The 17,168-nt window shown below is 36.9% G+C and overlaps 1 protein-coding gene across 2 annotated transcripts in view; it reads left to right on the forward strand.

Moving 5' to 3' along the window:
- pknox2 (pbx/knotted 1 homeobox 2) overlaps window positions 1-17,168 on the forward strand; it is a 68,437-nt gene that overhangs the window by 30,650 nt on the left and 20,619 nt on the right. For both annotated transcript variants that reach the window (XR_010896189.1, XM_067397806.1), the window contains exons 2-3: window positions 6,426-6,534; window positions 9,563-9,699. Coding sequence is in view for 1 of the 2 variants with exons in the window: in XM_067397806.1 (XP_067253907.1) it covers window positions 6,448-6,534; window positions 9,563-9,699 (224 nt within the window). In the remaining variant the exon portion in view is untranslated. The remainder of the gene's footprint in view (window positions 1-6,425; window positions 6,535-9,562; window positions 9,700-17,168) is intronic.

Raw genomic sequence — 17,168 nt, forward strand, 5'->3', positions numbered from 1 at the left:
ATGAGTTGTTCTGCAATAAACTGTACTAACCGAGTGTGGGCGAGGCCTTGATACTTTGGCTCCATTTCATGTTCACTACTGCGCAGACTCTGGCTCCAAGTTCACTACTGTGCAGACCAAGATGTCAGCGCCATATATGGACATTGGCGGCTTCACTTTTCTACAATGGTAGAGAGTGAAGGTGCGTCGTCCATTTTCTACATTTATTTTTATTTATTTTTTTATTTTTATACAGTCTATGGTTCAAATCTAGACTCTGACCAGGCCAAAACATGAGCCTGATGGACTTGTTCTCATGCCACTTCTTGGTTGTCTTTGCAATTTGAGCAGGAGCATTGTCTTGTTGAAAAATAACATCTGATCATTCCTCTTTAGATAACAACTTTTCATTTGTGGGAAGCAAGCCATTCTGCAATATTCTCCTGTACTCCAAAGCATTAAATGACTTTTCACAGTGAAGTAGCTCACCAAAACTAGTATCTAAAAGGCTCCCCACACAATGACACCTCTTCCTCCATGCTTCACTGTGGTAGAGATGCATTTATTATTACTTCTCAAAAGATTTTCGAAGACACCGCTCTGGAGCATCACCATGCAACTTGTTTCATTATGATTCATCACTCCACGCACAACTTCCCATATTCTGCCAAAAACTTCATTCTGTCTTTGATGTTTTTCTGAGACAGTAATGGCTTTTAAGTATTGAGTATTTGCTTAAATTTTGCTAATTTCCTGACTAGTCATTTTTGGTTAAGATAATTATAAGATTAGTGTTTAGCCATTGTGGGCTTGGCCCTTGGCCCAGGAGTGTATACAACCTAAACATACTTGAACATTCAAAAGTTTGGGGTGAGTAAGATTTTTTTTTTTTTTTTTAAGAAATTAATATTTATATTCCACAAAGATGCATTAAATTGACCAAAAGTGGCAGTAAAGACATGGAGTTTAAACTGGAATTATGTTATTGCTGCTGAAAATTCAGCTTTGCCATCACAGGACTGAATTACATTTTTGAATATTTTAAAATTGAAAATAGTTATAATATTTCACAATATTTCTGTTTTTACTGTATTGATCAAATAAATGCAGTCATCATAAGCATAAGAAACTTCTTTCAAATACATCAAAACAGACCAAATGCATAAACATAATTTGCAATTGTGTTCAAATTTTAACTATAGCTGCTTCAGTGGTCTTTTCATTTAGTCATTTGATTTTCTCTAGAAGAGATATTTTTGACTCTACAAATTGTCTTTAGACAGAATAACATCCTGATCTTTCTTATTGCTTTATGTGTACTACTTTACTGCACACAAGGCTAAAAGTGCATGTCCTGATGTATACACAGCTGTTTAGACCATCGGTGCATGAGAGGGGAAGAATTTCTGACTGTATATCAATGAACAGATCAATGTGTTTGTATCGATCGAAGCATTGAAACCAATACACAGTATGTTAAGTCAGAAGGTGCGATGATGTGTTTTAAAAGAGCAAGCCAGAAGGCTTAATCACTACACGCCCTCTGCCCGTCGAGACTTCGGAGGTTTCTTTGCTCATTATAAAGTATGCGTGTGTGTGTCCATGTCTGTAAACACAGGTTTGTGGATAGAGCTGTTACCTAGTGTACACGGCGTGTATGCATTATTATTATGATTCTGCGGTGGGTACCACGCCACTCCAGGGACCAAGACTTGAGAGGCCCCCTTAAAATACCGTGCAATAATTGGAATTGCTTTATCTTTAGTCTCATCAATTAATGTGCAATTTTCCATTTAATTACCAACTCGCTCACAAAATTTGCAATTAAAATGAGGCGAGATAACAGTGAAGATGCCTTTCGGCTGATAGCACTTGGAATGAGAACACAAGCGTGGTGTGTAATCAGTATACAAATCACACACACACAACGTTCTCAATTTGTATGATTTGGACGAGCTTCATAAAATATGCAACGCCAAGCTAGAATCTAATTTGTGCTTGGAAAATTCCTCACGTTTCCACGAAGTCCAACACGAAACGGTCTGAGGTGCTGATGGTGTTTATGATCATGATAACCTAAAGACTATAGTGTGTGTGTGTGACTGCGTGTGTGTGGGATCTTCTTAAAATAGCTGCTTGTTTTGCCTTGGCCTCTTCGACCATTTTTCCACATGCTCCTGCCAACCTGAAGATGAGCTGCAAGGGAGAAAAAATTATCTTTCCTGTTTTCCCGCACGAACTGTTGTCTGTCTGCTGTCTGAGGAAGGTTACATCCTGTCTGCCGTCTGACAGACTTGGCTTCTGTACTGTATTCTGCTCTATGTCTCCTTGATTTTCCCACAATCCTCTTGACAGTCCTCTTGTTCTGCTGTCCACAGAATGATTTTTGCTGCAATCTTTGATGCAGTCACTTGGAAATGATGCATATATACTCATTTAAACATGATTCTGCGACTTTAAGATTTCAAGCTGTTAAGATATAGACGGAGCTAAAGATGTTCTCAAGAGAGAAAATTACTATTACTAAAGCTCAGAATGAACTTTATAGGTCACGTTTTAAATGAGTGATTTATGTCTCGTAATTACCGTACGGAGCAGAGGTCCCACCCACATTAACTCGGGAGATGTGATTGTACTGTTCTTTCAGAGTAATTATATATGATTGCTTATGTATTTTTAGTATTCTTTGTGATTGTTAGCTTCTGCTTCTTACATGTGGGCTGCTACTAAATGCCTGGAGCTCAATGGTGGACTGAAGACTGTGAATTGGTTGGGTTAAACTGTCTGAAATGATCATTTAAATGATTTGGGTGTGATTTCAGGTTCTGTAATTAAAATTGAACAAAAGACTCAACACTGAATAGTTTAAAAAGTTTAACACTGAATATACTTTCATATGCTTATGGCGTCTTCATGTATTTGGATGGAACTAAATCTTAGTTTGAATGCATTTAGACATTTTAAAATCAATATCCAACATTCAAAGATGTTAATGTAATAGACTTGGTACAACTTGGTACAAAAAAAACAAGAAAGCTATAGGGTTGCAGTTATGCTTGCTTATTTGTTTATTTCAAAATAAAAAAAAAACAAGAAAATCAAAAAACAAAGTGTGTTTTCTTGAAACTCAAGTTTAAAATATGACTTTCAGATAAAATGACTTTCAAGTTTAAAATAAGAATTTCAAAATGTGAGTGAATGAAAACCTCCCGAATTATTGCTACAGACAAGTTAACATTGAGCAGAAAGAGTAAAGAACATTTGTGTGATACTTGATAAAACTTGACTTGGGGTTCAGGGGTCCATGTGTGGTAACATGGGGCCAATTATCTGTAGTCAAGGTTTCCCACAGTGCACCATCCCTGGGGTCTGGCCTTCCCTTGCCCAGTGTCAATTACTCTTCTGACAACAGAGCTAATGAGCCCCTGATTGGCCTGTTGGGGTTGTCATGTTTATCTTAGTAAAACACTAACTCATTGTGTACCTGCGCCTGAAGGTGCTTATTTTGTTTTTTTGTACCTGCGCCTGAAGCTGCTTATTTTGTTTTCTGGACAGATGTACTGTAAACTTTGATTGTGTTAGATTGTAAGTCTTGCTTAAACTTGTTACTAATGCCCAGTGTTGGGGGTAATGCATTATAAATAACTTGAGGTGCGTAATCAGATTACTTTTTCAAGTAACTAGTAAAGTAACACACTACTTTTTCAATTTACAACAACATATCTAAGTTACTTTTTACAAATAGTCTCTCTTGTCCCCGAGTTTAAAGAACTAAAGTGGGGAAGAATAAATGTGAGTAAGATGAACATATTACCAAGATTTTTATGTCTTTCAGTCGTTTCCACTTGCCCCTCCTGCTTTTTTCCAAAAAGTGAGTAAGCTTCTTTCTAATTTTATCTAGAGTAATAAGAAGCCTAGACTTCGACTTTCCCTTCTGTACCTGCCTTATGACAGGGGAGGGTTACAATTATCAAACTTATTATGGGTATTACTGGGATGCTCAAATGAGGGCTGCAATGTTGTGGTTCTAAAAAGATACGAATATACCTTGGATACAGGTTGAAAAGTTGGCCGCAAAAGGCTTGACACTTGACAGCTTTTTATATTCAAGCACCCCTTAATGAACTAAAAAGAAAAACAGACAATCCATTTTTGAAAAATACAATTATGATATGGTATGAAGTTCTTAAATTCTCTTAGAGACCCCAATGTTGTCTTGTTTTTCCCCGATTTGGGGTAATGAATATTTCAGCCCAGCTAAAAATGATATGGGTTTTAAATTATGGTTAAATAAGGGTATTGTTAGATTGATGAATTTATATGAAGACAATATTTTAATGTCATTTGACAATCTGTTGAAGTTCCATATACCCTGGAAACATTTTTTTTTTTTTAAATACTTGCAGCTTAGAAGTTTTATTTTTTTTAAATGAAAGAATTCTGTACAACACCCTTCATTATCCACATTGGAAACCTTATCCACACATGACTGTTTCAAAGGGCGAATTACCCAGTTATATAATACACTGGTACAGAATCATAAAGAAAGTTCTGAAAATAAAAGACAAGCATGGATGCAGGATTTAAATAAAGATATTTCATTAGATGAGTGGGGTACAATATGTTTGAAAGCGCAAACCCAAACTATAAACACTCAATTGAGACTCTTAGAATATAACTGGATAATGAAAACCTATATCACTCCTGTGAGAGTAAATAAATTTAACCCTAGTATTCCAGACTTATGTATTAAGTGTAATAAGTTCCAGGGTACATTTTTTATTGTGTGTGAGAGTGTGAGGTGATGCAAATGTTTAAGGTGACTCAGTATGTATCTGAATTTACTTCCTCTCCTATTCCTTTAAGCCCTATAATGTGTGTATTGGGTATGTAATAGCTCTCTGCCTATCAAAGAAAGAAACCGTGTAGACTTGTGCTTACTACAGGAAAGGCGTTCAATTGCCCTTTGCTGGAAGAATGCTGGATGCCCTTCCCTTGGGGAGTATATATACATAATGCTTAATAGGAGTGTATAAAATTTTAAGCTTTAAAAAAAAAAAGAAAGAAAAAAAAAAAGACTGCCAGGGTTATTGTGGGAGGGGGAGGGTTTTGAATGAGGTATGTTTGTATTGAAGTGTATGTTATGTTTGTTTGTTAAATGTGATGTAAAATTCAATAATGTTTTTTAAGAAAAAGAAATAAAGTGCAGGCCTTGTGTGCACTTGTGTCAACATGATGGTTATTGTAGTTCTAGAATAAATGTGAACATGCATTTACTTATCTCACTTGCACGAAAACATTTAGTATTCCTCAAAATGAAATAAAAAAGTGAAATGCAATTATAGAATTTTACGCAAACCATTACACAAATACACTTTATGTTTTTAATCTCACTCTATTATCCAATGTCTTTGCTGCTGACCTTCAATTATCTAATTCAATCATACTAATAAACAGAAATTACTTTAGGTTAAATTTAGAAATAAGAGTGTTGAACTTCCTTCTCCTGTATCATCCTATTCTTCTTTAATCCAGAATGGCAGCACAGCTGAAAGGTTTGTTTGAGCTCCGCCCTCTACTGTACAGGCGTAAATATGCATTTCTTTCAGCCTGAGGCTTATTCATTTCACTTTTGGTGTGAAAGGGCCTTTACATTTGCCAAAAACTTAACTTTTCTGTTGTTATTAAAAAATAAACAAGCAAGCCCAGCCCAGCTGAGAAAAAGTAACGCAAAGGTAATGTAAAGCATTACTTTTCATAAAAATTAACTAAGTAGCGTAATTAGTTACTTTTTTAGGAAGTAATGCAATATTGTAATGCATTACTTTTAAAAGTAACGCTGTTCTTAACGCTGTTAAGGCCTTATTGGATTCAGTACCATTATTCATACATATTATTTATGCATTTCTATAAACTTTGCAATCTTGCATTCTTTTATTCTATTGCATTAAATGGACATTCTAGGTATTTTATAATGTACATTTTCTGCCTATAGGTTTGTAGTCCATAAGGCTTGAATTACAAATAGTGTTTGTGTGCAGACCTCGATTTAATCCCTGGCCTCAAAATGATTTTTAGTTGTTTGTTTTGTTTAGATCAGTTTAGTTTAGTTTAGTTTAGTTTAGTTTAGTTTAGTTTAGTTTAAAAACAACTTAGCATATTAATTTCTTCCAACATTGTATCAAAGATTGTTTGTCAGTTTAAGTACAGCAGCACCTAGTGGTGAGTCCTGGAATTGTTTCAGTAAATAACTGAGTAAAGCATTTATTTACTTATTTATAATTGTTGTCTCTTTGAGATTTTGCCATCATTATATATATATATATATATATTTTTTTATTATAATAATAAATTATTTTTCATTTTGGTTAATATGCCAGTAGATCCGAATTTGGTCATACAACAGCACTCTCAGTAATCCTTTATGTCACTGTTGTTTCCTTCAGGGTCTCCATGTGAAGCTATCCCATGATGCAACATGTGTCCCCAGCACCAGCATTGACCATGATGGCCACACAGAGCGTCCCACCACCATCGTACCAGGAGAGCCAACAGGTCAGTCAACAAACAAATGACCAAGAAAGAGGAAGGCTGTGACAAACTTTCTGTTTATTTAGGTAACCTATTTTTAAAAAAGATTTTAATATATTATTAAGTACATAGGCCCACCTTAGACCCATGTAAGTGCATAATCCAGTCCAGTTACACAAAGATGCACTTACAGCTCATCCTTGAATGAGCTCCCTGCTGAAATAAAAAGCTAAGATAGTTTACTGGTGTAAGCTGGTTAAACTGGTCTCCCAGCCTGGCCATGCTGTTGTTTAACTGATCAAAACCACTTTAAAACCACCAAAGCATACTTGCCTAACTAGTCAGGGAGATGATAAGACCAACAAATCAGATTGTTTGTTGTTTTAAATCTCAAATTGTGGATGTCAGAAAAGGTGCATCTGTACTTCTGTGCAACATTTAGCATGTCAAATCTTCATTGTGATTGTCCTGAGGTAATCAGAGGGACACAGAGCAGCATTTCTGTCCCCGAGTCCCCCTCTCCCTGTCCAGCTGCTGTATCCCTCCACCCTGAGGATTAGAGGCTGGGGAAAACAGAGCAGCGTGCTGGTGGAGACATGCAAATGAGAGCTAGTTAAGTGTGAAGAAGCTAATTTATTTCCTATTTGAGGCTGGGATTAAGACTTCCAGCTTCCTCCCTAAAACCATTTTTGTTCTGGGGAGGGAAACAGGAGGGGGCTTGCTTTCAAAGCTGCATCACAAAAGAGAAAAACAGGACAGGGAGAGATGCGAAAACGTAGACAACAAGAGAGTTGCACTCTCTCTCCCACTAATGCATCCTAAACAGGGTATTTGCGCATCCTGACAATGCTTCGAATGCGAGGGCAAGACCTCTGCCCACCTCGACTGCCAGAGTTTTATTTGATGACTAGGTGGAACATTTTCCTGCAGAAGGTGACCTACGTAAAATTTTAGGGGTCAAGTGCCTCAAATTAGATTCTAGATTTTAATGACACCATATGCTGCAATCGCTAATGTTCTTACATTGTCAAGATGGGCAAACCGAGAGACTGCACACACATTGGCAGTGCTTTCCTGAATACGTATGCTGGATTTTTTTTTTTCTTACTAGCTTTTGCCTCAAGTTTTTCTAGAACTTCATCTGGACCTGTTTTTCCATTTTTCCTCCAATGCGGAAAAGATAAAAAAAACGATTACTACGCGCACGTTTCCGCTCTTATAGCTATAAAAAGCGCTGTAACCCATAAAAAAAGCACGAAAGTGAAGCGTTAATTGACTAAATCTGATAAGACGACAGTGCTTGGCTGTGAGCCAATAACATGCACATGAGCAAGATGATGTTGCATCTTTGGCTTATCAGCATGAAGAGGGTAAAAGCAGAATGGGTTGCATGCTCTTCAAATGCATGTTATTTAGCTTTATTTATGTTTGTCATGAATTATCAGCTGTTTTTAATTATTGCTGTAAACAATTACAAAAATTCGGAAAAGTAGGGAATCACCAGTATCGGTATTGGGCCGGTACCAAGCTCATGTACTTGTACTCGTACTCGTAAAAATACCCCTGATACCAAAGATATCTCACGTGACGTAACTGTCAGAATTTTCCGTGCACAGATGCACCAACGACAGCAGCAGAAACAATGTCAGCCTCAGGGGTGTGGAAGTACTTCAGAATGAATGTGACTGCCCACACAATGCAAACTGCATGCTTTCAATCACAATTTGTTATCGATTAGTGAAGGCGGGAAAGGCGCTGAATGACAGACCAGAAGCGCTCTCTTGCGTGCGCGATTCCAGTTCTCTTAAACAGCAAGCAATCAGTTCTCCTTGCGCCTGAATGGTCAAATACACACATAGTTGTCAAAATGTCCATCTTATGGAGTATCTCACATAAATACAGTCGGTTATGTTTTAAGTGGATGTAAACATTTGGGTGAAAACAAGATATGTGTCAGTATCCATGGATTTGGTCTTAAAGGGACCGTAAAACTCATCCTTAAACAATGGTAGCGGTGCATCCCTACTGAAAAGAAAACTTGATTTAACTGATTAAAAAAAAAAAAAAAATCTGACTGGTGTTCAACATTGTACTGTAAATCTAATCTTAAAGGAATAATTTATTTTTTTTAATGGAAAATTGTCATCATTTACTCACTGTCATGACATACCAAACCTGCATGGTTTTTCACACAAAAGGTGAAATTGTTTTTGGTTGCCAAGCAATATTATGGTTGAAATAAGTTGTAGTTGAATTTTTACAGCTGAATTTAAAGTTGGAACTATATATTTTATGTTAGTTTCACTGTTTTGTACTGTTTTTAACTGTTGTGTAATGTACTTATTTTGGTTTATGTCCATGTTCAAAATAAAAAAAAAAGAGAAAATAATCATAAATGAGTGATGATGTACCTTTCATTTGTAAATTATTTGAATCACTGAATTATGAAAAGCCATTACTACATGGTTGTTTATTATATAAGCAATTCTGTGCTAGCCAAGTAGATGAATTTTCAATCTCCAAATGGACAAAAAAAAGCTCCATAAAAATTGTGAATTTTTATTTATATAGCACATTATACAATACAGAATAATTGCAACTTTTTATCTCGCAATTCTGTTTTTCTCAGAATTGTCAGAATTGCGTGATATAAAATCACAATTGCATGTTATATAGTCAGAATTGCGTGATATAGTCGGAAATGCGTGTTATAAGGTCAGAATTGTGAGATATAAACTCGCAATTCTGAATTTTTCTGACTTTATAACATGCAGTTGTGAGTTATACAGTCAGAATTGTGAGATAAACTCACAATTCTGAGGAAAAAGAATTGGACTTTATAACGCGCAATTGTGAGTTTATATCTTGCAATTGTTAGAAGAAAGTCCGAATTGTGAGATAAAAATTCACAATTACCATTTTTATTTAGTGGCAGAAACAAGCTTTCATAGAAATACATTCAGTTCAGCTATAAAGCAGGTCTGCTGAAAACATTACTGAAGTCAGTATGTAATATGGTGTGTAACATTTTCTGTATTGTGTATTTTTTCAGATGACAGGCACTACGCAGCAAAACTCAAAGGCCCAGCATGTCCACCTCTCTGCAGCCTCAGCAGCAGGGACCGCCCCGGTCAGCGTGACGCTCGACCCCCAAGCCCAGCTGGAGTCAGACAAACGAGCCGTTTACAGGTGAGTGTTATGCAAGAGTACAACTTCTTATTAAAGGGATAGTTCACCCAAAAATGAAAATTTGATGTTTATCTGCTTACCCCCAGGGCATCCAAGATGTAGGTGACTTTGTTTCAGTAGAACACAAATGATGATTTTTAACTCCAACCGTTGCCGTCTGTCAGCCTTACAATGCGAGTAAATGGTAACACAATTTATAAGAGTCAAAAAATATTAATAGACATATCCAAATTAAACCCTGCGGCTCATGGCGGCGCATTGATGTCATAAGACACAAAACGATCGGTTTGTGCGAGAAACTGAACATTATTTATATAATTTTTGTCCAACTGCGTTCAGCATTCGCTTAGAGAGGTCTGATTGCACTCTGACAACAGCAAGTGATGTCTCGCGCTTTTACTTCAATGAGTGCTAGACATTAATTCCATTGTCAGAGCGCGATCAGACCTCACTAAGCGAATGCTGAACTCAGTTGGACATAGTGGTGTTTTAGAGGTAAAAAATTATATAAATACTGTTCGGTTTCTCGCACAAACCGATCGTTTCGTGTCTTAGGACATCAATGTGTCGTCACGAGCCGCAGGGTTTAATTTGGATTTGTCTGTGCATATTTTTTTACTCTTATAAATTGTGTTACCATTGACACGCATTATAAGACTGACAGACGGCAACGGTTGGAGTTAAAAATCATCATTTGTGTTCTACTGAAGAAACAAAGTCACCTACATCTTGGATGCCCTGGGGGTAAGCAGATAAACATTACATTTTCATTTTTGGTTGAACTATCCCTTTAAGGACATGATTTATAAGCAAATCAAGATTTTTACTTTCTCTAAAGAAAATGTGAAATAGTGCTTTCATGATGCAATGATGGGCAACATGATGCAATAATGTTCTAGATGGTTGCCATGACATTGCTATGTGATTTCCCTGGTGGTCACTATATGGTGCTTATATAGGTGCTTACTGGACAGGTAAAATAAATAGATAAATATACATACACTGCCTTTTAAAAGTTTAAGGTCGGTAGGATTTGTAAATGTTTTCAAAGACGTTTCTTGTGCTCATCAAGGCTGCATTTATTTGACCAAAAATGCAGTAAAAACAATAATATTGTGAAATATTATTACAATTTAATTTTCTATTTCAATATATTTAAAATGTAATTTATTCCTGTGATGGAAAAAGATGCATTTTCAGCATCATCAGTCTTCAGTGTCACATGATCCTTCAGAAATCATCCTAATATGCTGATTTGGTTCTTATAATTATGAATTTTGAAAATAATTGTGCTGCTTAATATTTTTATGGAAGCCATTATATATTATAGAATTAATCTGGATTTACTGATGAATGAAAAGTTCAAAAGAACAGCATTTATTTAAAATAGAAATCATTTGTAGCATTACAAATGTCTTTCCTTGCTGAATACAAATGTTGAATACATTTCTTTCTTTCTTTCTTTCTTTCTTTCTTTCTTTCTTTCTTTCTTTCTTTCTTTCTTTCTTTCTTTCTTTCTTTCTTTCTTTCTTTCTTTCTTTTAAAACAAATAAAGTAGTATGTGTAATATAAATCAAAGTATGAAAGTTTTTGTGTTCCTTTATTTTCCAGTGAATATTATGTAGGTACAGTACTTGTACACCATTGTTCCATCAGATATAAATAATGCAGTTTTATAGCTATTTGAGACCCTCATAACATATTTATCTAAATACAAGCATACAGACTAGACGCTTGATTTGGATAGCAACACGCCTGCATAAGTCATATTTTCCTCGTTTATTCATGAAGTAAATAATACATGGCACACTGACACTTTAAATACTTAAAGCCTCATTCCCAATCCTCCCCTTCCCGGTTGATTACAGTGCGGCTGTTTGCGAGCCGCATGCATATCGTAGCATCATGGGTTCCTATCTGAAGGCAGCCGCGAGGGCTCGTTCGACCGTCTGCAGCGCTGGCTATGATTAGCGGTGTCTCGCGGCGGCATGGCAGAGGCCCGTGGTTTCACGCTAACCCCTGAGGCAGGTCTGTGAAGGCCTGGGCAGGCCTGGGGCTCAGTCTCTCAGCTCCTCAGAGAGAGAAAACTGCCTTTGATGTGAGCAGCCAGCCGGAGGCGGCCTGCAGGCGGTGTGAAAAAAAAAAAAGAAGCCTAGACTCAGCCTACATTCACACTACGTACGTACACACACACTCACACTCACACACAAAGTGTCTGCTCCTACTTCCCTATCGTTCCTAGTCACATATACTCAGCTTCTCACTCGCTGCATATATATCACCACCTACTTCTTTCTCTCACACACATACACAGATTTCTGATTTCATCCTACATGACACATCTTAAGTGCAGTAAATATTAAAAGGCGTAACCGAGAGCCATCACTCATAACTTGTTCTGATCCTCATCCTCGCACAATAAAAGCGCTCAGGTGAAATAGAAACCAAAGAGAATTTGTATTAGACTTGACATCTCGTACTGTCAGGTGTCTAATGCAATTTAGGACATTTTTATTGGACAAGAAACAGTGTACATGTTGAATCACATGTGATACAGTGTACATGTTGAGGCATTAGAGAAAAGGATAGCTGCAAAACTGTTTACAGATTCATTTTTAGACAAATGAATGGTGAGAATGAAGCTGACTACTCAGTCTGGTAGAACGTGGCACTTGCAACGTCATGGTCGTTGGTTTGATTCTCAGAAAAAAACACTCATAATGTGTATACATAAATATATGTAGCTTTGGATGACATGTTTGTTAACTCAGAGTCATTAATTTGCATTAATTTTCAAAAAATCTGCATTATTTGTACTGTACATATACTACTGTTCAAAAGTTTGGGGTGAAATTAATTTGTTTTGAAATTAAGAAATTAATACTTCAGGAGGGATGCAGTAAATTGATCAAACGTGACATTAAAGACATTTTCAATGTAACAAATAAAAATTCAAATAAATGCTGTTCTTTTAAACTTTATATTCATCAAAGAATCCTGAAAAAGTAATAATAAAAATACACAAAAATATTAAGCAGCACAACTGTTTTCAACATTTATTAATAATAAGACACCAAATCAGCATATTAGAATGATTTCTGAAGGATCATGTGACAGTGAGGACTGGAGTAATGATGCTGAAAATTCAGCTTTGTCACACAGGAATAAATTACATTTTAAAGTATATTTAAATAATAATAAAAAAAACATTGATTCAAATTGTAATAATATTTCACAATATTACTGTTTCTTCTGATCTTTGATCATATAAATGCAGCATTGGAAAGCATTAAAAATCTTTGTTATGCAGAGTATAAAGCAACATGTATCTCACCTCCAAAACTATTATGGGTATTTAACAGTGCAGAAAAAAATGAGAGCTGTTTGTTTATATTTTGTCCTCATGTATTGTTTTGATACAATTTGGCAGGTTGGTGTTTATTTCTGCACCTTTCGTTTCTCTAATTGCCAGTATTGCGAGTTTGAGTTGTTGAGTCTATGCTCTGGCGTGCATTGCTTAATTATTAACAGTAGAATAAATGTGCGATACAGTAATTATCTTAACGAGTTACTGCACTCTCTTTTAAAGCATCCGAGACCTTCTCTTCTTATTAGAAACGAAGCAGGGGGTCTCTTTCCTGTGGGGTACTTGCGACATATCCAAAATTAGGTCCAATAAAATCCAGGAGATGAAATTGTAATATGTATCCAAAGAAGTTCCTGAGGGTGTAAAATTCAGCACTATTCCACAATGATAAAAGCGAGATGGAAAGAAAATTCAGGTTGGAAGTTTCATAAGTGAACCGAACAAAGAAACCCAGCAAATGGAAATATAAATGCAAAATACGCTAAATCATTTTTTGACATCTAACAAGAAGGTTTTTGCTTATATAAACATAAAAATAAAGCATTATGCTGTATTAAAGGGTTAGTTCACCCAAAAATTATCCCATAATTTACTCATCCTCAAGCCATCCTAGCTACTTCTTTCAGTCAAACACAATCTGAGTTATATAAAAAAAAAATATCCTTGCTCTTCCAAGCTTTATAATGGTAGTGAATAGTAACCGAGATTTTGAAGCCCAGAAAAGCGCATCCATTCATCCATCCATCTATAATAAAAGTAATCCATACACCTCCAGGGGTTAATAAAGGCCTCCTGAAGTGAAGCAATGCTTTTTTGTAAGAAAATTATCCATATTTATAATTTTATATAATAGAAACACTGGCTTCCATATGCGAGTCGATTCCAGCGGAAGAGTGAACTTTGACCTGACGCATGACGTATTGACAAACTCGGAAGCACAGAAGATGGAGCAAAACAAAACACCGGTCACGAGTTTGTTGCCCAGCCCTATTTGTTTGAACCGCAAGAAGCGTCTTACCTAATCTTACACCTGCATCCTACGTCATATGCCGGATGTCAGCTCTCTCATGAACGCATGGACGGACGTTACCAGAAGCTAGTGATTATAGTATATAAAGTTATAAACATGGATATTTTTCTCGCTTTGCTTCAAAAGGCCTTTACTGATGCCCTGGAGGCATATGGATTACTTTTATGATGTGCTTTTTTTGGGCTTCAAAATGTTGGTTACTATACACTCCCATTATAAAGCTTGGAAGAGCCAGAATATTTTTTAATATAACGCTGATTGTGTTTGACTTAAAGAAGAAAGTCATATACACCTAAGATGGCTTAAAGGTGAGTAAATTATGGGATAATTTTCATTTTTAAGTGAACTAACCCTTTAGGTTTTTATTACCAAATTAAACTAAAGTATTATATAAATTAAATCAAATTGTAGATAAACTCAAAACTCAAACCAATGTTTTTGGTAAAAACTTTTTAACATTTTTATTTCAGGAATTCAATCCTCAGGTACAGGAATTATAATATCGAATCATCCAAAGTCTAAATAAATTAAGCTTTTACCACAAGCAAATCAGATGTAATCAATATATTCATGATTTGTATCCATTGTAATCCACATTTAATCCTTCAAAATTACACAACATTTCTTTGCTGTTTTGTGTGTACAGAATTGTATGCTGATGCTTCACACCTCTCAGCCTCCATCTTTTGAAGTATTTATGTTTATGCATAGTGTTCAGACCCCCATAGGTGTGCTTATATTAGGGTATTGAAACATCTGAATGGGGTTTATGTGTTTCTTTCTCTTCTCGCCATGACTCAGATTGGTGGGTGCTGAGTGGATTTGCATTGATACTGGATTTCTGTCTCTGGGTGCACAGTCATGCTGTCTTCATTGAGCTCCAGTGGATCAGGAGTGTCATGGACTGATGGAAAAGAGATAGAAATAGAGAGAGAAAGAGGGTATAGGAAACAGAAAAAAAAGAAAAGGAAAAGGAAATTAGAGAGTTATAGAACAGCTTTAGAAGACCCAGCAGTAGCAGCAGTGCATATCAGTCCCAACAGGAGTGCTTTTAATTTGACAGCCAGAGAGGAAATGGTGAGCCAGTTCTCCCCAGCCGCTGTAATGCACCATAAATTCTGTTTACATTCGCTGTTGGGGAGCTCTCGCAGTCATTTGGTGCCCAACATCTTAACGACTCTCTCGCTCTCTTACTAATGGTGCTGCGATTTCTATACCATCCAGAGTAAGTCATCTTATCCAAGGGCGAGTCAGACCTGATCATGAGTGTCAGGCTAAAGGATGTATTTTTTAGATTGTTACTGGCAGATTATGATAAATAGTACTCAGAGTATCTCAGGAAATCTCTGAGGGCACATTTATATCCGAGTAAGATTTTGTTCCTCAATTTAAAACCGTAGACGCTGAGTTTTATTCTGTTTCATCCTGTCTTGTGTCTCCAGGGTGCACAGTGTTCTGAACTTCACAGACTGACTGTCTGATGATTGAACGTGTGTGTTCGTGTTAGCAAGAGCTACTAAAGTCTGTGAATGAATCTAATACTTGTTAGCGGTGCTTGCTAAGGCAATATTATTGCACAGGGTTAGAGGACTACTCAAATCTCTATATCTTTTTAACATTATTTCATAGAGACTTGGCAACTACTGACCATACTAGCTGCTACATATAGTAGCAGTGCCCTAGAAAAACCAAGCAAAACACCCTAGCAACCACAAAAAATACTTAGAAACCATATAGCAACACCCTGGCAACCACATACCAACGCCCTATCAATTAGCAGGAACACAATAGCAACAGACTAGAAACCACCTTAATACAGTTACAACACCCTGGCAACCACCTAGATCACAGCAATACAAAAACCACACAGAACAACCTAGCAACCATATACAATAGCAGTGCACTTGCAACCATTCAAAACACCCTAACAACTGCATAGCAACACTCTAAAATTACCCAGAACCATTTGTAACTGTATAGCAACTGCAACACATTTCAAATCACCCAGACCAGCCTAGCAACCACATACAATAGCAGTGCCCTAGCAACCACTCAGATCATCATAGCAACACCATAAACACCCTAGCAACAACAGTACATAGCAACACACTACAAAACCTCCAGGCTGGCCTAGCCATGCATACAGAAATCGTGCAAAACACCATAGCAACCACAAAAATACTTTAAACTCCTTAGCAACCATATAGCAACACCCTAGCAATTACCCAGAACACCATAGCCACAGACTAGAAAACACCTTAATACAGTAGCAACGCCCCGGGCAACCACCTAGATCACTACCCAAAACAACCTAGCAACTACATTGCAACACTTTACAAATCACCCCGACCAGCCTAGCAACCACATACAATATCATTGCCCTAGCAACCATTCAAAACACCCTAACAACTGCATAGCAACAAAAATTACCCAGAACCCTATTGTAACTGTATAGCAACATCCTGGCAACTACAACCTTTCAAACTACCTAGAACACCCTAGCAACTGTATAGCAAAACCCTACAAATCACCCTGACCAGCCATAGCAACACCCAAGAAACTAGCCAGAACATCCTAGCAACCCCATAGAAACACCCTACAAACCACCCAGACCAGCCTCGCAAACACATGCAGTAGCACTATCTTGGCAAACCATGTGGAAAAACTCTAGCAACCACATAACACCACTCTAAAAACAACTTAGAACCCCTTAGTGACCATATAGCAACATTCTGGCAATGGAACACCAACTGCATAGCAGCTCTCTAAAAACCAATTTGAACACCTTAGCAACTGCTGTATATAGCAACATCCTGGCAACCAAACAGCCTAGCATCATGATGGCAACTTTTGCACTGGTAAGCACTGCTCATGTATTCTTCATAGCATGTTAAAAACCTTTGATTGCTTTTATGTGACAACTCTGGATTTAACCTCTATTGTCCAATGAAATGACCTGGCTGTGTATGACAACAGGCCACAGCTACCCTTTACCCTGCAGGTGAAGGAGAGAGAGGTGAAAACAGTGTTGAAAAAGAGCAGCGCCACTCATTGAAATGCAGCAGTAGGAGT

The sequence above is a fragment of the Chanodichthys erythropterus genome, chromosome 10 (genome assembly GCF_024489055.1).
Source record: "Chanodichthys erythropterus isolate Z2021 chromosome 10, ASM2448905v1, whole genome shotgun sequence".
NCBI lineage: Eukaryota > Metazoa > Chordata > Actinopteri > Cypriniformes > Xenocyprididae > Chanodichthys > Chanodichthys erythropterus.